The sequence below is a fragment of the Bombus pyrosoma genome, linkage group LG7 (genome assembly GCF_014825855.1).
Source record: "Bombus pyrosoma isolate SC7728 linkage group LG7, ASM1482585v1, whole genome shotgun sequence".
NCBI classification, from domain to species: Eukaryota; Metazoa; Arthropoda; class Insecta; order Hymenoptera; family Apidae; genus Bombus; species Bombus pyrosoma.
The window spans coordinates 18,846,650-18,868,726 of NC_057776.1; the positions used below are offsets into that span (position 1 = coordinate 18,846,650).

Sequence of the window (22,077 nt, forward strand, 5' to 3'; positions counted from 1 at the left end):
AGACACTCTATCTATATACGTTATGATACGCAACGAAGAAGCAACAAGTGACAAGAATGAAACGTAATTGATCTTGCAGGGTTCAAGAGACAGACGGCTCTTTCTTCGAAAGTTTCACCGCGTTATCATGGAGACAGGAAAATCGAAGGCTCATGGTCCTTCAAGAAGTAGAGGCCAGGGCCAAGGAACCGCCACCCCCGTCCAGAGACACCAGCTTGACGCAAACTTATCGTTTCACCAAAAAAGAGGTGAGCTCTCTCTTACAAATAATGGTTATTTCATTAATCCTAAGTCAGAGGTAAATTGAATTAAGTTTTAGTAGAAAGAAATTAAATTAAATATGCGAAATCAGTTAAATTCGTCGGAAGTAAATTAGAAATTAATTTGTATAAATTAACAGAAAAATAATAAATAATTTAACACGTTGATTGTCGTGTGAATTTTATATACTTTGCCATGAGAGCCGTACCTCGATCATTAGCATTTAACTTTTACGAAATCGCGCACATTTTCTCTGAAAGCGTTATATAAGTCACTGACATTGTTGGAAACATTCCACATTATGAAATTTATGTTTCTTTAATCGTTCTAACCGATGATACCGATAACCGTCGCGACAATCAACCTGTTAATCTTCAATTTAAACCATCACATTTTTATACGTGGATATTAATAAACATTAAATTTCGATAAAATTCTGTAAATGATAAGGAAGATTCAAAAGAATCAACACATTGCAGTTATTAAAAAATATTACGATGATTTTTCTTAAAAGCGTGTTTATTTTGTTAAAACTGCAATCGTGGAAATGAGAAGGAAAAGTTAAGCACAGAGAGAAAAGTTTAAAGAAAGGACAAGTTTATCCTCCGTTTTAGAGTAGGCCGCGTTGTCCGTAATTCTGCAAGTTTACCGGACGAAACATAACGAGTGTAGGTTTCCGGTTTTCGCCGTAGTGTCAGCAATATGAAAGTGATGCGCTATATGGCCTGTTTTGGTGAATGCAAAAGCTTCTAGCCATTCGCTATCGTTTAAACGCGAGATAGAGTTGTTAACTGCTTTCAGTCGACGTAATGCAAGCAGCTGCGCGTCGAATTTAATCACACTTTAAACAATACACTTTCGTGTTTGAAGTTAACCATGCGACGAGGAACGTGAAAACATGGTAACGTGTCAAAACACAATCTTGTGTATAAATCCATATGCATACAGAGTAACGTAGATACATTAAAAATTAGGAACGTGTAATATTTGATCTTTAAACAACTTTTACACGTACAACGAATACACGTCATTTTGATAATTTTTCTTATTCTGATAATAAAGTCGATATCGTGATCCGAAGTCTTGTTTTCGTGACGTTTCATGCGATAGCGCTTTATTTTAGTAGAAAAGAAAAGTAAAAAATTCGATTTTTATTTTCTCAAAGACTTTCTTTTCTTCGAGACTCGACCATGACCAGACTAATATAATTTTATCGCGAAACGTAACGAAAGAAAGAAATCTCCAATCTTTTATATAAACTGTTACAAACATCTATAAATTCCTGTATGAAATTTCTTGGAATGCGCAGCCAGAGAATAGGAAAAAGAACGAGTATGTAGACTTTACAAAATGAAACGTTCGATCGATCAACTATTCTGGTCCATTAATTTTCTGTACCTCAATTTGCATTTTCATTTTACGGTTATCATTGAAACCAACGGAATAATCAAAATAACCAATTAGTAATTTTTCAATATATGAATACGCAAGGTTATTTTTCTCTCTTTCGCTAAATATTATTTTAATATTAATTGTCTTCAATTCCCTCGATACGAATTTAGACTTTAATCAACGCTAGCTGTTAACCAAATCCTGTATTTTCTTACAAATTAAATGTTTGCGTGCGTAACTATCAGTATGTAATCCCGCCAAGATCTTGAATTGTGAAATATAATACTAACAATCACGATCGAGCCTTCATATACTTCAAGAAAATAACTGTTCCTCGATTTTACTTGCTGTATTTTTACTTACTATCGCGAGTATAACGCTTTGTTCGCAACGTTCTCATAGTGATGCATTTTTGTCATCTATCATGGTGGTTACGGTATGCGCAGATCGCATGCAACTTGGTAGTTATATTTCTCTTGAAATATTACGCGTGCTGGTCAATCGAAATGACGGACAGCCGCTTTAACGATATCGCCTGTTTAACATTTGTTTATCCCACCAGCGATCCGCAATTTCATGATTGCAGTTCCGAGAAACCTCTATATTTCGCATAAGATACCGGCAACAGACACGACAATCCTCGATCAGAATGTCCATTAGGTGGTTGAGATAATCCTTCCTATTTTTATCGTTCCTGCATTATCCTTGTTTTCACTGAATTAATTTAAATTAATTGAAATTCATTTAATTTCAAACATCGAACGAATACGAATCATATCGTTATATTATTAAGCGGTCAGATTTTGGTTTCGCTTGGTTTATGCAAATTAATTCTATTCTCTTCCTCTTTTTTTCATTAACATTAAAATTAGCGATTTGGAGAAAACGGTGAATACAGTGTTGTTCGCGTCCATGAAAACCTATTTATAATATCGATCGATCAATTGGATTGAATTTATTTGACAAGTGCAATATTAATTCCGCAATTATGTGCAACCGCACCAAATTGCCAATGCAAACCGTAGATTTCATGGATCTATTTATTATTCAACCATGTTCCATTTACATTTTATACCGTTCCTATATCTAATCTTTTCACTAAAATCTTCATAGATATACGTTTCTTATATTTTCATTCTCATTTTTATTAATCGCTTTCATTGACTCGTTTGTTATTCAGTTATTTCGCTATTCGCGTTCTTCATTGTTCTTATAATCTTTTCAGTAAAACCTCTATGATTTTACTTTTCCTATATACGTGTACATCATAAAGCAGCATAGGAAATTTGTACAAAAACCTGTAGAATATCCTTGAGAGTAATACTCTTGATATTCTTTTCTGACTGGACACGTCGTATTTGCTATCTGCTTCTCACAAAGTGGACAATGCCAGCGTGTAGGTGGATTATGGAACTCTAGATGAACGTTCCCTGGGTCACTGTGCGAGAGAAATTCAAACTCAAACGCAACTTCGTGACACGATAAACCAGTGGACTATATTAGATATTCCACGCCTGCAAGATTCACTTCTGCATTCGCTGGTACAGAAAAATTATATTTCAGAAATATTTTCCGTTTCCGCGAGCGAAGAACGTTCCACGAAATTTTTAGTTCGGGATTATGTACCACCATACGTTTAAAATCCTTTTAAAACGTTACTTTTCACTTGAAATCCAAACAGTTATCCTCTTTATCCTTAATTTTTTAAACGCAAAGTCTCTCAAGCGTGATCTTTCAAAATCAGAGCTCCCATGCTTCGCGCTACCAAAATTAATTTTTCATTAACTTCGTGTTTACAGGTTTCGAAACTTTTAGCACCGGACTTTCTCATTTTACTGGTGCGATCGTCAAACCGATTTTTATTATTATAAATATCTTCGTTCGATCCAACATGTCGAACGATATAAAAATTCAATATAAAGTTTCAATAATCAGAGTTCTGGCATTTTGCATGGAATTATTTAATGCCCCGTGTCGTTTTTAAAGCTATCAACAAAGTTTTAACTCGTTGACACGTTCACTGTCACGCGAATTTAATATATTTCGCCGCGATAGATTGAAATATACCACGGCATAGCATTTCATTTTTGCAAAGCACTACGTTATACCTGCGCACTTCCTTCTCACAATGTTATATACGATATATAATATCTAAATCATTCGCGTTATTGAAAACTTATTGATTCGTGAAATCTATCTTGAATATATATGTAGTATCTTCAATGGAATATAATATTATTATATCCTGGTATTTGTAATTTATTTACAATGAATGGATTGTACAAATATAGACAGAAAAACGACGGTGGTTTAATATGAACTAATCGCAATAACACGCTACAATCTAGACAACTCTCGACACACCGGATCCAACGTTCTCTCTCACGCGGACCACACTCTCTCGACAACGCTAACAGCACTATATCGACAGCACAACTCGCACTCTCCGACTGACTTCTCGATTCACCGTCTTCGACTTCTCAACTCAAACTGCCCTGCTCTCGCATGTCTTTTGTCTTCCCGTAGACCCACCACACACGTGTTCTGCGACCGCTCGTGGCCAAAGCCACGTAGACCTTTTCTTTAAACTATTCATTTGAAGGACCGATGACACATTTAGGAGCCCATCGGCACCTCGGCTCTCGGGACATTGTTTATGGTTTAAGAACGCCTCAGCTCTCGCGACATTGTATGTGGTTTACCCGCTAACTCCGAGGCCTTATGCCCGCGATATTACATATATATGTCGGAGATGTAGGGACATCGGGCCTTTCTTTTGGAATTTTGGGAAGATCTCCAATACCTGGGCTCGAGGTGACACAACAGGTCGCTGAACGTAGCCACGGTCACGGGATGAACGTGTTATCTAACAGAAGAAATACCGATATTGAGCGACACACGTTGTATTAACAAACAAGCCCCGGCCAGGAGCAATGTCGGCTCTACGCGGGTCTGCCTAGTAACGGCGCCTGGAATTTTGTTGATATCCCTGATCAATATGCAATTGACAAATGTGATCGTATCTGTCTTTTATTCTTGTGATCACCTTGGAGAGTTTACTGATATCGTCGAGTCTGTCAGTCAGAAAGTAACCGAGCGTCACAGTTAACTTCATTTTGTGTTACAAAATATAATCTATTGTACAGAGAGTTTTTCCCGTTGACCGTGGATTCGTTTGAAGTCAAGAACATTGTTAATAGCGTTTGTTAAACTTATTATTCGTAAAACTTTGCAAAAGTCATATTTATACGTGTGAATATAATTTCTGTTGTGCAAAACGATGGCAAACTCAAATGAAGAATTGTTACGCGCCCAAAATTCTAATATTAACCCGACATATATATATAAGTGCACGCGTACCGGGCGAAAATTCAAAGTCGATTTTCTCGAAAACAAAGCCTCAAACGAAAAATTTTTATTCTATATTTTCGACTTCTTTCTTCGCGTAGAATCGCTCCCTTTCCGCTTGTACTACCAGTTATCAACCACCCTGTATATATATATAAATATATATCTTTATGTAATATATCACACAGATAAATAACGCGATTCAAAGGTTGTTAGAACTGAATGCGATTGAACCAATTTTTCACGCTCGATTCCACGTCTTTCCGGCCTCATAAAAGAGATCCCTCGTAAAGCAAACGATCGCAGCGTCGTCATTTATCCGGAAGGAAATGAGTAACAAGAAGCGCGCCACGGAAAGAATAATGGCGTTCGCGTTTCGTCGAGTGGCCTCGAAAGGATTCCATCAAATCGTTCGGATCGTCGCACAGCCTTCTCCTCTCGGCACGCTTTACGCTGGTTGCAACGCCGATTTCTCTTTTTTCCGCTTCGTTAGGAACTGAAAACGCGATCGCTTTCCGCTTATTATTTCCACTGAAATCGCGTTACACGTTCCTTTCTGTCGAACCACCGATACGCTACAACGACGAAGCGAATTAGACGAACGAAAAATGATATACCGTGGCGAAGAAAGAAAATACCTTTCAACGGATGCAAGCGATCCATCGGGATCAAGTATATTTTATGCAAATTCTCCTCGAGATAAATCGGGATTTTAACGTAGAAATAATATTTTGTCAAGAGCTCGAAACGATTCGCATTTAAACTTTGAATCCTGTTTTGATCGTAAGTTATTTAATTCGTTTTCGTCTCGTTCTTAAACGGAAATCCTTTACAAACTGTTAAGAAATGTTACGAAGGAGTAAGTAGTACACAAGTTTCAATTAATTACAAGAATTTCTAGTAAAAGAAATATAAATCATATCTCAAATATTTGACGTTAATCCTTGTAGCGCTATGTTACAACTGTCAATATTTTTAGTATATTCAAGAGGATTCAACAGGTAAAAGTGCATATTTAATCCTAAAACTGAATAAAAAATAACATTTGCCGATGTATTGAATTTTTAAATTGTTTCGCTATGGGATACACAAGCAAAACAGTTTTCACGTTGTAGATAAAACAATTTGAAGTGAATAATAACAACGTCATACTTTTCAGTACAGTCCATGAACAAGTAAATCACCGACCTTAAAGTTTTTTGTAACGGTTACGAAGCTGTATCTAATTATCTCTTTTTAACTTAGCCTGCTCCTTAATCGTTAGCTATAAAATTTTCTCCACCTTTCTACAAATAAATCTTCCAGGTAACTCGTTATTTACCTCCGGTACCAGATTTCCGTCGAAACTTTTAAAAGTTATATTCTCAGTGGTAAAATTACGATGCAGCTTAAAAGTAGAAACCTTATTTCGCCAATCAACTTCCAACAAAATTATGCTTAATTAATCTCCTTGTACGCCAGATTGTGTAACAAACAGAATTCGTGAAACTCTCGTTGACATTTAAAGTTTCGAATTTTATATAAAACATGCAAATCGGATTTTCCGAAATTCGGACTAGTCGTTTCAACCAATATCCATATCGGTTGTTATATTTTTATATTTTATAATTAGCCTTTTCACTCTCTTACGCGTTGTATCAAATCGACAACGACAAAGAACGAATTTTGGGAATTCGCGATCAATTTTGTCTTTCTCCGTCTACTCGTGTTTTGTGCTTTCAGCTTTGGTTAATATCATTATGTAAATATATTGAACTCGATATTATCACATTTTGTTAATAACGAAGACTTCGATAATTTATTATTAATCTTAAACTTGCACGATAATTGTACTGTGCAATATCGAATAATGTACAACGCACTGTAATTATTCATGTGCCTATTGAACATTTCGTACTTTGTTTAGGTAAAGCGATTGGTCTTGTTTCAAGCGCCGTTCGTAATACATGCAGACGTTAACGCGCATTAGGATACACCGTTAATGGCCAGATGACCCGGAATCATTGGCGCATATTTTATCTCGCGTTCGCATAATCTGGTAACTTTATTTCTAAAACTTCTTTCTTTTTTTTTCGTACGTCGTTTAGCCTGCCTTTTTTTACGGACATTGTTGGGCGAAAAAAAGTAACAAAAAAAAAAAATGGTTTGTTAAAAAGTAGCCACTCTTGCACTCGCGTGTACCAGCTACATAGCGGTTCTGATTACCATAAATTGAGGACCGCCGAAAAGGAAATTCTCATGGAAGAGAGGTTTCACAAGCTCTCGCTGTGCTATTTATCTTGCAGCTTGGTCAAACCTCGATGAATTTCACTTACACCAGCGTGATTGAACGAAGTCGGCTGGAAGCACTCGTTGAAGCAATGAAATATTTCTCGTTGAAAAATTACTCGGAAATCCTGTCCAATTATCGCTTATCGTTAAGCGTATTACCTCGCTTAATAGCTGGAATAATGTGGGAATTTGCGACATTCCATTAAAATCTTCGTAAGTTTTCGATAATGAAGTAATTTGCTACCTTGTTATTAATGAACGTAAATCGGTAAAACGTTAATTTTTCGTAATTTCAGGAAAAGAATTTAGTATTTTGATATACTATTACAGAAATATTCTAGAGATACTATTACGATGGTATTCGTTACATTTTGTAAACTGATATACTTGTAAAATAACGTTAAGCAAAATAACAAATTCTTCGTTTAAATAATTTTTATACTCGAAAATAGGTTTCATCAATAAACTTATTTGATAACGATATTACAACACTTTGGAGAGGAAACAGGATAACATTGAAAAATTGCGTTCAAAGGATCGAGATAATATCGAATCCAAGTAGCCAATTAAATCTGAATTCTCCGTGCAATATAAACTACAATCGCGAAACGAGTATTTAAGACTTCAAAGTCTCGCAACTGTTCTGCCGTTGTACATTTCCGCTCTTAAATAATAAATCACCGTGTCTGTTTAAACTTTTCCCGTCGCTTGAAATCTAAAAACCAAGGGAAACAAAGGAGCGGCTTGGTATCAAAGAAACGAACGAAGAAAAGTTAAAAAAGATAAAGATACACGAGTCTTTGTTGTACGTTAATGCTTCAGCATGTTTTCATCAGCGGCTGAAACAAAGAGAAATCTCGTTTTAAAGTTTCCTCGAAGGGATATGGAATGGGTGCCTCTCGAAAGGGGGCGCGTCAAATTGATAACGAAAAACGCGGTTGAACATTCAACTGCAGATTGTCGTGGGACGAACTGTTTCCAACGAATACAATACGCGTTTAAAAACATTGTTTCAGTTGGAACAGTTGTACATAGAAGTCCTCTACACGGTCGCCAACACTGTGGGCGCTAGCACGGGACAATACGCGCACTACAAGGAAGATCTTTATAGGTATGCGCAGGAAGCTTTTGGGGTTCCGCCGGATCAACATCGACGATATCTGAACATCGCATCGGAAGAGAAGGTACGTTTCATCGTGTTCTTTCTTATTATTCGATCGTACGTGTGGTGGCTCGCCAAAGTATTCGAACAATCTGCTGCACGATATTTTTATGAATATATTATCTGCGTTACATGAAACTTTCTGGAATTTCGTCGACGCTGTAGTGGCGTACAACTGTAGCGATTGTAATAGCGGAATTTGAAACCAATCCGGAAATGTATATAAAAGTGACGAGACATTTGTCGCGAACGTGCACTTAGTGAACGATTGGTATACAGCATGAATATGCTATTAGGTTGTCCGAAAAGTGTCTTTCTTCTACAGACGCATCATTATACAAACATGAAACCTAAGCTGTCTGAACGTTGCAATCTCAATCTTGATAGAGCAAAATGGGTCGTACGTAATTCGATAAAATAATATAAAACGGAAAATGTTGTGCGTCCATTATTTCCTTCTAAAGCGAAAGAAAGTTTTCGGACGACCTGATATTTAGTCTTAAACGTACGATTATTGCCGAGGATATCCTTTTATGCTTTTTGAAGTACGTCTCAGTTGTCGTTTTGTCTTATTTAATTCGAGTAATGAGGGATCGAACGGATTCGATAACGAAGATGAAAAGAAGCGGCGTGCTTTGTAAATAATATCACAGTGGAAATTGCGCATTTGAAATAAAAGCAATAATACGCGGTTACTGAAACATATATTCGGGCAAAAAGTTCGATTCGAGTCTTGTCGCACAGCTCGTCGCGTTATGAAACGTTATTTAAAAACGACACGGTATACGCAAGCATAACGCAGTACCGTTACAAAGCGAGCAATTACTGAAACAAAGCTTTATTACATTTATACGGAAAATGAAAAACGAAGCCCCGTAAAACGATTTCATTCTTGGCCAACGATACGAAACAGCATCAAAGTTGGATAAAGCAAATTAATAAGAAACACCGCTGCAACAATTACTGCCCCGTTTCTCCATATTTTATCGTCGGCTAAATAATATAATTCCAATCGACTCGGTATCCAGCTGTTTTTAATAATGAAACAAATAGCTTCATGATTAAAAGATATAAAAAAAAAAGTGATATTATATCGGAAATATAATTCATTTTACATTGAAATTAAAACACACGATAAGAATAAAACATTACGATCCGTTTACAGTCACAATCGTATATTCGCTATATTATGTTCAATGTCCAAATAAAATGTATCCAATTATACGTCTGATCGATCGTCGTAAAATTATTCTCATAAATTTTACTCCGATATACGTGTACCATGAAAATCGCGTAAACTCCTTTAGTCGGTAAACTTGTATTTTTAATCAAGACGAAAATGATTAATTATTTTTTGAAACGGTTGTCAAACTTTTCAGCCACCGATAGTTGTCCTAAGCGTGGTAGTTGTGGAAGCAGAGGGACTAGAAGCGAAGGACGCGAACGGTAAGCATTTATTTAGCGTGTTTCGCGTTTAATTATGCAGCACCACGTAACGCCCGTAGAAGTTTAACGAGTCTAGTGAAACGCAAATGAATTTTCCATCGAATTACATGCATACATAATCCGGACGCAGTCACCGATGTCATAAATTTTGACGTGGGAACAGGACGAAAAGCGATGCATCTTTCGGTTCCCGACGTTACTTCTCAATATTTCAAGCCCTTTTGCACGATAACGGATTGAATAATTGCGAAGACAGTCTGGTAGACTTTTAAATCTATCTCGATCACTGAAAATGATCGATACCGCGTCATACATCATGTTACGGAAATTAAATACATCTTTTATATTCCAAATATCTGTGTCGAAATGTCTCTGTTATTCGTGTTTAATAATAGAATAATGTGTAGTTATTCTACTATCGTTGTCATAATCGTTATTAAAATTTTTAATAGACTGTGGAAACTCGTGCGAATTCATATTTTTACGAACCTAACTGTAAGAAATAGAATTTAAATTTATTTCACTTATTGAATATCAAAATAAGTTTCAAAGCGTTCTAGTTATTCTATGGAATATTCTCTTGGAATATTTTATGTATATTTGGATGTCGTGCTTATTCCGTGCATTTCTGTACGTTTAAATTTCCCATAAAAATCCGCATAAAAATCCGCAGCCCAGTTTCATGAGAAAGAAGAATCATTTCTGTCAAATTTGTATAATGCAGGATGACTAATATTGTGTAGAGCGGCTGCGAAAGAAATTCAAACTGCAATTTTTAAACGCTGAAAAATTCTGAAAAGTACTGAAAAACGCTGAAAAATGCTTCGAAATTCTCAAAAAATAATCCTCAGTTTATATTATTCGTCCGTAAAAATGTTTCTTACAGATGTTTCTAACAAATTGAGATAGTTTATAGAATAGAGTGCGTATTGAGTAATACACGCACAAATTCGCATCGTGCTAGTTACATTCTTTGAAATGTACAAAGACGCATAGATTCTGATATCTAAAGAGTACGAGGATAAGATCCAATAAAGACAAAGCATCCAAGTACTTCGTCATAAAAGATACGGCCCTATTCTCGTAAACTTTCTCTATAAAAGATCTATCTCAAAACTGCTGCAACAACTTAAGGTAACTCTCGGAAAAAAAGGAGTAAACCTTGCTCATTCCACTCTACAAAACACCGCAGAGAGTTGAGCGAAACAGCCACAACTTAAAAGTCGGTGTATCGTATCGTTCAAAAGGACATATTTTTATTAAAAAAGAAAAAAAAAAAAGAGAATCCATTATGGAGAATTTTATATTTTTGTACAAAAGAACGTACACATTGTGAAATATAAGAGATGTATGGCGAAATAATTAAAATTTTTCCACGATCGTATATTTTTTCCGTCTAAATCTAGGACGTTCCTTTGTTTATTCCGTCTAGAGTCTACACCGTGTCACTGAAAAAACATATATATCGACGAAAAATATCGAAATATTTTTACGCTGCATTCTATGTGTACACCGGTGTACCACAGAAATATCCGCCAAGTAATCACGAAACAACTAATATTTTTCAATCGTGTACCACCGTTTCTTAAATGAAAATTTCCTCCAATTAATTATCTCTTCGTCGCGTTACAAAAGACATCTATATTATCAAGATGATAAAAATTCATCTTATTTTATTTTCTATACTTTGGAGGAACATACACACGAAAAGAGGATCGTGAAAAAATACAAAATCTCTAAAGCACATAGTCTCTTCGCTCAAATCCAGAATGTTTTTTCTCCAATTACGGAAGTCGTTAGATTTGAGTGTTTGCCAGAGGAGAGTTAGTCTGAACAAGATTCTATATATGTCCTCCAGGATTCAGCGACCCTTACTGCATGTTAGGAATTCAACCGGGTAATACAGGTGCACCGTTGAGTCCGCAAACGAATTTAACTGCGCACTCACCCCACACGCCGCCAGCATCGCCGAGACAAGCGACCCGTGCCCTTTCCGACGGTGGTGAAACCGAGAATTCTCATCACGAGAAATTACGGAAACACCATAGGTAAGTCGACACATCGACGTACCCTTTGGTTGCATCGAGCGATCGATAGACCGCGGATGTTTATACTCGTATAAATGATTTGAAGGTGTAGAAAATTTCAAAGAAATTCAAAAGTGTACGTAATACGAAAAAATAGGCTCAAAAGTATCCAAACACTTGCTTATTTTCGACCGGATGTATTTTGATTAGAAAATTGGCGATAAATCAAATAGATTTGATTCCTTCCAATCATCATTGCTACGTATAATGATATATTATGAGCCTGTTAAATCGAGCTTTAAAGATCAACGTGCAGTAATTACTTCGAATTCATATTACTTCAAACGCTTTTTCTATGAATTTCCCTGCAAACTCTTACCGGGGATGCGCATAATCCGCAGTCTGATCGATTTGCATGATTTATCGAATATTCAAAATATCGTGCTTAACCTTGAAGCGTATCGTAGCTCTTTTTAATCATGTTTATTGGAAAACGTTCGATATTCTATTAATATTAATTCTGTTTAGCGTTGAAACTGTTGAGGTTGAAAATAGAGATCCTATGAAATATCGAATTTTAAATGGCTGGAACAGGTCTACAGAATCAAAAGTTGTAATAAGAAACGTCGAGATTCATCAAAGGTAGCTGTCACGATGTTGAGAATTTGATTTAATCCAGATTCGATGGCGCCCAACAGAAATTCATAGCTCGATACGTGTATCGTCTGTTTAATTGTATGTAATAATTGCTGAATAAAAGCTTCTGTCCTATAGACGATTCGACGATTCAATTCTTTTTTCGTTGATAGTTCCAACGATACCTGTGTAGTATATAGCAGTAAAATAGAAATTTTCCATAGAAGTAGATAAAAATGAAATCGTTACCCTGATTCCAGTAAAATCATTATACTTAGAATGGAACTTGGGAGTACTTGAGAAGGTAAACCTGCTGATTAAAACCCAGATAAAGGATTATCGGAAACGTTTTTTAATTGATCCTCATTTCTCGAACATTCCAACATTTTATCACTTAAATCAAAGCCTCGGTACTTCTTATTCTTGGTCATTACCTTTTCCGATATCGACGCTTTATCCACGATAGGAAAGGAATGTTTAAAACAATGGAACCGATAACTATAGAAATCTAAATCGATGTTTCTATCAAATAATCTGATTTGTACAATGCTCGTTATTCCGCGTAAATTGAAACTTCAATTATTTTCTACCGTAAATTACGACCAACAGGAACAAATTCCTCTTCAATAAAGAAAAGTGTAATCAATTTGCTACAAATCATCGATTAATCCGAAGCAAGACGTTCGATCGATCGTTCGATGCTGTTAGAGCAGACACAGACCTACTCCAGACGAGCAATCGAGTGACATTTTCACAATGAGTCGCGATAACAATGAACGGTTGCCGGATGCGGCAAGTTCTGTTGGCGACGCTTTCGCGGCGGAATAAGGCCGCGGTGCATTGAGAATCGAACGTCTCGCGGCTCTATCTCGTCGGCATTGTCTCCTCGTGCAGGCAGCAACGCGATTAATTCTCAGTGGTATCGCGACGACGCGCGAAACGAGACCACGTGTCTCTCGTCGAGTCGTTCGAAAAATCGAGTGCTAGAAGACAGCCATGCCGAACGTGGAGAAGCTGGCGAAGAAACGACTGAAGAAAATGTGAGAAATGTTTTTACGAACACACACGAGGGTAGATTTAGTTGGAGGAACGAACGGTTGAATTCAATTTCTTTGAGAATGTTGTTTGAGCTAATCTGGTTAAGTGTAACGTCTCGTGGCAATTGGCACGGTAATGGCAGATAGTTTAAATGAAATTCTTGTATTACACAAGCTTTAGCGTTTAAGGTGGAAACACGTTCATACGGCTATAGGGTTTGTAATATTTGTTATGTGCGTGTACAAGGTAACTTCGACGTAAATATTTCCTCAAGGCAAATCTAAAATACAGGACCGAGATAAAAATACGGAATTTTATTTAATACACCGTGCACAGAGTTTGATGTTTCGTAGCATCTGTAACAAGTTACAAGGCACAGCCTAACCAAAGGAACGAAAATTTCATTGCCACACAAAATTAACTATTTGAAGGAACATACTCGCGTCCCGCAAAGCCTGAAAGGAGATAGAGAAGCGCGTGGAATATCCGTGGAAGTTATTGTATCCGTTGGAAATCAGTTTCAGGTTGTCGTTCAAGCGCAAGGAGCATACGAGCAGACGCGAGCATCGAGAATCGTTGAGCGGCGCGGTACCAGCCAAGTTCATACGCGCGACGTCGGTGAAGCCGCACACGCTAAGTCCACGATGGAACGAGAAATTTCGTTTGTAAGCAAACCCGTGTATCCTTCGGGGACTTCGATTCTTCTTCTTCTTCTCCTTTCTTTTCTCTTCTTTTTACTTCCACGTCTTTGTCGCTTCTTCTGTAGTCCGGGAAAGCGATCAGAAACACGTTACGTGAAATTTCATATTGGATCAGCGTGACACACGGTTTAACATTTTCTCGTTTTTCTCTTCCATTTCAGCGACATCGACGACATCAACACGGATATTCTGCACCTGGATATATGGTGAGTGGTGTCGTTTATCAGGTTGGCTATTTGGTGCTTTTCTTCTTTGGTACGGTATAGTGCGTGGGTAGATACCGTGATGGATATGGCTGTGAATAACGTGAAATGAAATTTGTTTCGTTAAAATGTGATTTGGAGAAGTTAATTTGGAAAAAAGTTAGTTTGCAAATTTGCAATTTCAAACGGTCACCTGCAAATATCCTAATTTGAAATTTCGAAATTTCAAATGCAGATTCTCGTGGCTTCCAATTTTTAGCCAAATGCATAATGTATTTTTGAAACCGATGCTTTCACGTTGGAAACAGAACGTATTACGAGCAGATTTCATTTCACCTACCTCATTTTCCTTCCTATAAAAAAATCGTTTCGTTTATGAATCTACCATTATTCCACTATTTATCTATTTCTTGTTCTATTTTGTATCCTATTTTGAACCACGAACAAAACGCTATTTTACTCAAATTATCCGTCGATTACTTCTCGATTTTATTTTTCTCTCTTTATGTCACATCTTACTTCAATTTTTTTCATTTTATTCTTCTCTCTTTATGTCACATCTTACTTCAAGTGTCAATAATTCAATAATATCATTTTCTTACTATACCATTGACATTATACTTCGAACATCTACATCTTACGTGTCTCGCCAGTATATATATGGAAATCAATTCGTTAATCACTGGCATTAATATCAGCAAGGTTCGTTGAGTAAATAAGATCAATGATTTCCTGAGTGTGCTTTCGTGCCCCTTCTCGTACTCCCTTCTGTCGAAAGTGTTTGTGTTGGCCTGACAGACATAGTTTCAGGGACCACGACGACGAGTCCTCCGTGTTCGATGCAGTGAGCAAGCTGAACGAAGTACGCGGCGTCAAGGGACTCGGAAGATTCTTCAAACAGATCGCGCAGAGCGCGAGATCCGGCGGCCAGGACGATTTTCTTGGCTGCGTGAATATTCCGCTTCAGGTATCGCATCAATCTACCTAATGAGTTTCGTATTTATGCTATCATAATAACGGAATTACAAAACTCGTAATTTCATTCCCAATATTCGCTTTACGTTCGTTAACTTTAAAAGTTCGTTCGTTAAGAGTAATTTTGATCGTACAATTGATACGTTACGTTTCTTACGCGCAAATATTAAATGCGTTTCTTTTATCAATAATCGAGAAGAAAAATTCTTTCCCTAACCAAGCAAACAATTCGACCTTTATTGAGTTTATTTAACGTTAATATCGATGACACATATGAATATTATCATTTCGTTTAGCTCTTTCAAGTACATCTTTTCGGTATCTCTAAAACTATCATCAATAAATTTTCCAGATGAAAATACAATTCACTGTCACTCTAAATACAGAAAAACAGTTAGAGTAGAGCCTCCCTTATGCCTTATCCGAACTAATAGCGAGAGAAAATTGCTCGGATAATGGAATTTTCGAATAACAGAATAATCGCTTTTCTCATACGAAATTTTATTTATTTAAATACAAATTATTAAGATTAAGTGGAAAATCCCTTTACACACTTATGGATCTCGTAGCTTTTTCTCTGTTATGTCATATAATTTATTCAACACAAGTAATCGCACAGAATTACGTTCCTTGTGTACTTTGAACCATCGCTTTTGTTCGCCGCTTTCATTTACATAAATTCGTCATTATTATCGCCTTCATCGCGACGAAACCATTTTATTACGTCAGTGTGCTTGAGGTTTTCCTACTGTTCCAGTAGGAAATTTCTGAGAAATCTACGTATTTCGGATAATTTTCGATATCACGTTCTTCTTTTTTTAATCTCTGCGATCGTGGCTTTTCCAACACCATGTATTTTTGTTAATTCTGCCGCACTTGCACCATTTTCGAGTTTTTCAATCGCGTCGTATTTCGTTTCGACAGTTTTATAGAACGCTGTTACTGTCATACTAAATTCTGATAGCCAGAACTCAATCGAATAAAGCAAAGAATGCATAGCAACATGAACATTGACGAAACGTGTATAAAATCGTGTAAAAAAGAAAAGATGTTACATAGCCCGTTTCCATATTTAATGGCATAGGTATCGTTCTTACAATCTATCGATCATCAAAGCAATTTTACTGGACGTTAATTTTAAAATTGCAGTTCGATTGCAGTTCTTTTTATATTCTAACATGGGGTAGACAAGAGAGGATCGTTTGTCGGCAGGATATTCCAAGCACGGGGCTGGATCGATGGTACAAACTAGAGGCCAGAACGCAACGAAGCACAATTCAAGGTAGAATTAGATTAAAGCTATGGTTATCAACGAGAGAAGACCGCGGGACATCCGAAGAAGACAACTGGGGAGAGCTCAGACAGCAGGAGAGACTTTACACGGTCTTTCTCAATCACGAGATGAACAAACAAGGAGTATGTACCATCAACAAATAAATATACATTGTTCTTTATATCTTTATAAAATACAAACATTTAAATATTTATTTTAAGAAGTACCTAAAATTCCCGATAAAAACTCTCGAGGTTGTATCTTCGTTTTGAAAATTAAGGAAATACGGAACGAACTGAATATTTAAAAAAAATAACGATTTTCATAATATCCATTTATAAATAATTTGCTGAGATGCACAATAAAAAATATATGGTTAGCTTTCTTTTTTAAATTCAGGGATATAAAATGAAGTACATATTTTTTCTAATAGCAATTTTCATAGTGATCGTACTATATATAACGAAAATAAAATATATTTCTAATTATACAATAATACGATACAAGAAAAAAAATCCCTATTTTTCTCCTATTTTTATTCCATGAAATATTTATAAACAACTATTATAGATACTACTTCTCTTGCAAAAAGTTGAAAAGGACGAAAGAAGCTCGTAAATATTTCTGAAAATACATCCTTTACTGCCGTCGCACTATAATTAAAAAAAAAAAAAAAGAATAAAAAATGTTTGTAAAGATATAACAAGAAACAGTTGAAAACAAGGCAACTTTTAGTTTTATTTTATTACCAACAGCTTGTCGCTTAATTTACTTCAACGTAGGCTAGAACTGAATTATTTTCTTAATTAATGTATTTTCTCTTGTCCTCCTCTTTAATAAAGTAATCTATATATCGCGTAACTACGTGATTCTCCCTGCCTCATTTAGGAAGACTTCACAGGAGAATTGCCACAAACGGCACTAACGATTCTTCATCAACACGCCGTCCAAGGTGATGTCACAGAACTCCAACAAGCGTTAGTTAGATGGGTAGCGACATCCAGGCAATCAGCGTGCGACCCAAGAATTCTTCATCGTCTCCTTCAGGTTTATTTTAATTTCACAAACGCTTTCTTTATTATATAACACGTTCTCTATTGATTTATTTCGATAGGAATTAACAAATTAGATATTTATTTATTTCAATAGGAATTAGACAATGTATGGCACACGGACACTCTTTCTCGAGACGAGGAACAATGTCTCGCAGAGTCGTTCAATGAATTCCTCGAAGTAACGTTGAAGAAAGTTCGACAGCACCGAGTGCTATTCCCGCCATTGCATCGACCATCCATCTCTAAATTGGATTATCTTCTTAGGTGCGTATCTTTCTTAGAAGGAGAGAGAAGCGACGTATCGTTTATGAATTCTATTCTATTTGCGGTTTTTCCTATATTTTCTATTTAATAAAATTCATATCGCAGAAATTATGTATCTTTTGGTGTTGTTAACCTCTAGACATCGGAAAATCGCTTTAAAGATTGAAAACATAAAAGAAGATAACATAAATTCTTTATAATGGTACGTAATCTGGACGTTATTTTCTTTTCCTCTACATTTGTATTATCGTTTTATTCATTCATCACTGTACAATTATACTACGTTAATACACCATTGATTTGATACTATTATTATCGCCTAGTCTTTAAATCACAGGAAGAAACTGCAGCGGATTGAAACTTCTATTGCCACAGGCAAATAAGATTCAAATTAAAATACAGACGAATTAAAATCAAGACCATTCTACCCATTCTACCCAAAAATGTACCGTCCCTTAAACCAGAAACCTTGTACTCCTTCATACCTCTGAAAAACAATGAAAGCTTTGACCACGAAACGCTGGCAGAAAAATTCCACAATATTCCCTATAACTCACCCAGAAGTCGGGACATGGTAGAAAGCATGCCCTTTACGATGATCTTTGTTTCATGGCGATATCCCAACTAGTTTCCAAGATATGCGCACTTGGAAGCGCGTCACTCGAGACTCGAGATTCTAAGAATGGCAGACAAATTCCTGGAATCGTCGTGGTCTACTTATTTTCCTCGGAAGTGCGTACGTCGTTGACGTAATCGCTGACTCGGACATTTTCTTTGACTGACGTACACGTAGTTGGCTTGGGCTAGGTCAGTGAGCGAGCGTGCAACAAAGACAAAGATACCGATAAGACCAAAAATTGTGGTTTGCTTAAAACGACGGTATCTCCGCAACGGATAGTCCCATCGAGACAAAACAAAAAGCATTTTAAAGGGGATAATATCGTGTTTCTAACGATACCAGTAGCGTTAACTTACGACAGATTTTGTTGACGCTACATGCCGTTGAAAGGATGCTTCGTTTGATGCGGTCTTTATTACGCTTAATTCGATTCATCCATAGGAACGAAGAGCATAATTGTGTTCTTATTACAGTACGTGGTAATCTCGTTCCTTTTTGTTATATCTATCTTCTAACTTTTCAAACTTTGCACGAGTGAATTTCTGAAAGTAAAACGCTACCGTGCTCGCGAGAATCTACACGCGGATTCCGAGCTTACGTAGTTAAATTAAAACGAGCACGCTAAGAGGAAGCAGAGTTTAATTTGTGCAAAAAATTAGCTCAAAAAAGTTACTGGGAATTTGATATATGTATTTGTTAGACTGGCGGATTTTCGTTGCAAACTTTGCGCAGGCAAATTACGAATCGCGTTTATATTTATACACAACTATTTTGTAAATAAGTTGATGCTGATAATAATTTCTCGAACAATTAGAAGCGAATTTATTATATGTAATTTTTAGTAGAAAAATTCTTTAACGCACGTAGCTAATAATTTTGTACAAGTTACACACTATGAGCCGCAGGCTATTAAAATATAAATGTTTCGGAATGATAATTTCCTCTAAGAAACAAATTGATCTTTGCTGTTCCCCAAGTAACCTATTTAACCAATTTTATATAACAGTTATATATAACGTAAGATTATCCTGAAAAGCTAGCGTATCCGAAAACCTTCAACGTGTGAATTTGTATAAAAATACAAATTTTATCGTTGATAAAATCAAAGTATCATTGAACGAAAGAATCGTCACTGAAAATAATATTGAGAGTCTATAATATAAAAATACTTTTATTATTTATTGCCTACAGATGTTTAGGACTGCTATCGAACATGAAAGCCTTCCGTGCGTGTTGCCCATTCAATAAGGAAATCCGCGGAGAAATAATAACCGCCCTAAGAAAGGGAACCCTCGAATGGTTAGTGCTCGATCGAACTTTTTTCATTTCATCTTCTCTTACCCTCTGTATTTTTCTGCTTCGATCGCTACCTTTGGTCAACGACGTTGGTTTCCTGTTCAGGTACGAGGACACGAGGCAGCAGACAATGTGTTACGATAAAGAACCCGATCAGGATGCAGATAAGGTTTTGCAGGACTTCACCAACTTAGTAACCGCGTTACTGGTGGACTTGGAACAGGGACTCACTTACTACAACAGTCTCTTTGAAAGGTGAGCTTTTCAAATTCCTCGATTCCCCACGAACTGAAATTTAAAGTTAGCCAAACTTGCGTTCGTTAGCAAAACAAAGTGATAAAACGTTCTCCCCTGTATTTGGTCTTTGATTAAAAGTTGAATACCTACGGTTAAGTGTATATTGCGTGGAACAGTGTTTACAGCGGAGAATAGTTTTCCCCTCTTTTATTTGCTTTTGAAAACCTTGAGAATATAAAGAGTATCGCGTACTTTGTAATTTTACCGCAGAATAAATATTAGACTTATTTTTTAACAAGCGGAACATCAAAGTTGCCTAACCGATTACCGTGCTATTGAAAATTGTTCTACCTTCGGTTCTCTTTACTTCTACGGAAAATTGCTTTTTCGAATGAAACGTACGAATCTCTTTTATCCTTCTACATACGATTGCGAATGCACGGAGAAACATACTTGTTATATAGAAATAAAATTTCCAAACGAAAATCGTACTATCAACGTCAGAACTGCTAGAGTAGCCAATTTTTTATTTTGTACACCTACGACCATGATCTTTGGAAATTTCAATAATTTTCTTTAATAAAGTACATGACAAGAGATTGATATCCTTCGCTTATATCGTATCTTTTCCTCGCAGGTCTATTATTTTCGTATCAGTTTTTTACGTTACTCGCCAGTAGCTCTATCGTTGATACATTACGAGCGATCTACGGATTTTTATACATTTTTAGACATTTTGCACGCAGGAGATTAAAAATTGTAAAAATGTATCTAATATTATCAAAAATATCCAAAGTATAGTATTTATTATAGCATTCGATAGATGAAATATGTTTCTGCTTGTATTCCACTTGTTTCATTGGCTTTATAAAAATACGAGTTTGCAAAATACGACACTCACTGTTTAACCACAGGTAAAAGAAAATCATATATTATCCACGATAAATATTTCAAGTTAAAGGGAAGATAAATCGATTTACAAACGATAGATGAAATGTTGTGTTTCAGCACGAACGGCGTGCCATATTTCTCGGCGGTGTATAAGCAATTGGACAAGTTGGTAAGCAAACCCCGCGTGAAAAAGCGATCATTTCCAACAAATATGAAAGACGAACGAGAAACATATATATATATATATATATATATATATATATTTATTTATTTATACATATATCTATGAAATATTCTCACTTGATAGATCGCGACGATGCAGAATCAAAGCACACAATCATTACGACACACGACTATATTTTATTTCACTGTTTCGTGAAGCTGGATGTGCTATGTTTGGCTTTATGCTTTATTCAAGACGTCGATCGTGTTTTTCCTTTTTTTTTTTTTTCTCAAATTTTCCATCGATATCGAAAACAAGAAGAGCTACCTCTATCCATTTAAAGATAAAACAATCGTCCCTCGAAGAACTTCGTAAAAGAGAGGAAGCAAGACTCGGCATTGGAGCTGATAAAAGTTAAAGAGGAACAGACATCAGAGAAAAATTTTGTATGTAAATTCACGCGTCTAGAAGTGAAATAGAGAGAAAGAAATTATTTATCGGTTACTTTTTACTCGGTGTTCTTGCGATTGGATTATTTTCAATTCTGCGAATTCGGTCGACGTCCTTGCATCGAAATAACTACAGAACATATTACTCTTTATATATAGGGTGTTCCAGGAAAAATGCGATAAACGAAATGTCGGGAAAAAATAAGTTAAAAGTAAGTGGAAATTTCGAAATTACAGCGATCCAAGTATCGTTTATATCGTTCGGGTGTTTGCATTGTGAGATGAAAAGTAAAGGAAAGGATGGAGCAGGGACACCCTATAAATAAGCAAATCGCAGTGACCTGAAGGCTAGGTTGAACGAGGATGGAAC

The 22,077-nt window shown here is 36.3% G+C and overlaps 1 protein-coding gene across 3 annotated transcripts in view; it reads left to right on the forward strand.

The window, feature by feature from the left end:
* Window positions 1-22,077, forward strand: part of LOC122569065 (BAI1-associated protein 3) — a 123,860-nt gene that overhangs the window by 89,156 nt on the left and 12,627 nt on the right. For all 3 annotated transcript variants that reach the window (XM_043729528.1, XM_043729530.1, XM_043729529.1), the window contains exons 4-16: window positions 80-248; window positions 8,289-8,456; window positions 9,814-9,880; window positions 11,739-11,928; window positions 14,100-14,246; window positions 14,444-14,488; window positions 15,296-15,452; window positions 16,673-16,876; window positions 17,622-17,780; window positions 17,883-18,052; window positions 19,863-19,970; window positions 20,073-20,222; window positions 21,213-21,264. In XM_043729528.1, the coding sequence (XP_043585463.1) occupies window positions 80-248; window positions 8,289-8,456; window positions 9,814-9,880; window positions 11,739-11,928; window positions 14,100-14,246; window positions 14,444-14,488; window positions 15,296-15,452; window positions 16,673-16,876; window positions 17,622-17,780; window positions 17,883-18,052; window positions 19,863-19,970; window positions 20,073-20,222; window positions 21,213-21,264 (1,786 nt within the window). The remainder of the gene's footprint in view (window positions 1-79; window positions 249-8,288; window positions 8,457-9,813; window positions 9,881-11,738; window positions 11,929-14,099; window positions 14,247-14,443; window positions 14,489-15,295; window positions 15,453-16,672; window positions 16,877-17,621; window positions 17,781-17,882; window positions 18,053-19,862; window positions 19,971-20,072; window positions 20,223-21,212; window positions 21,265-22,077) is intronic.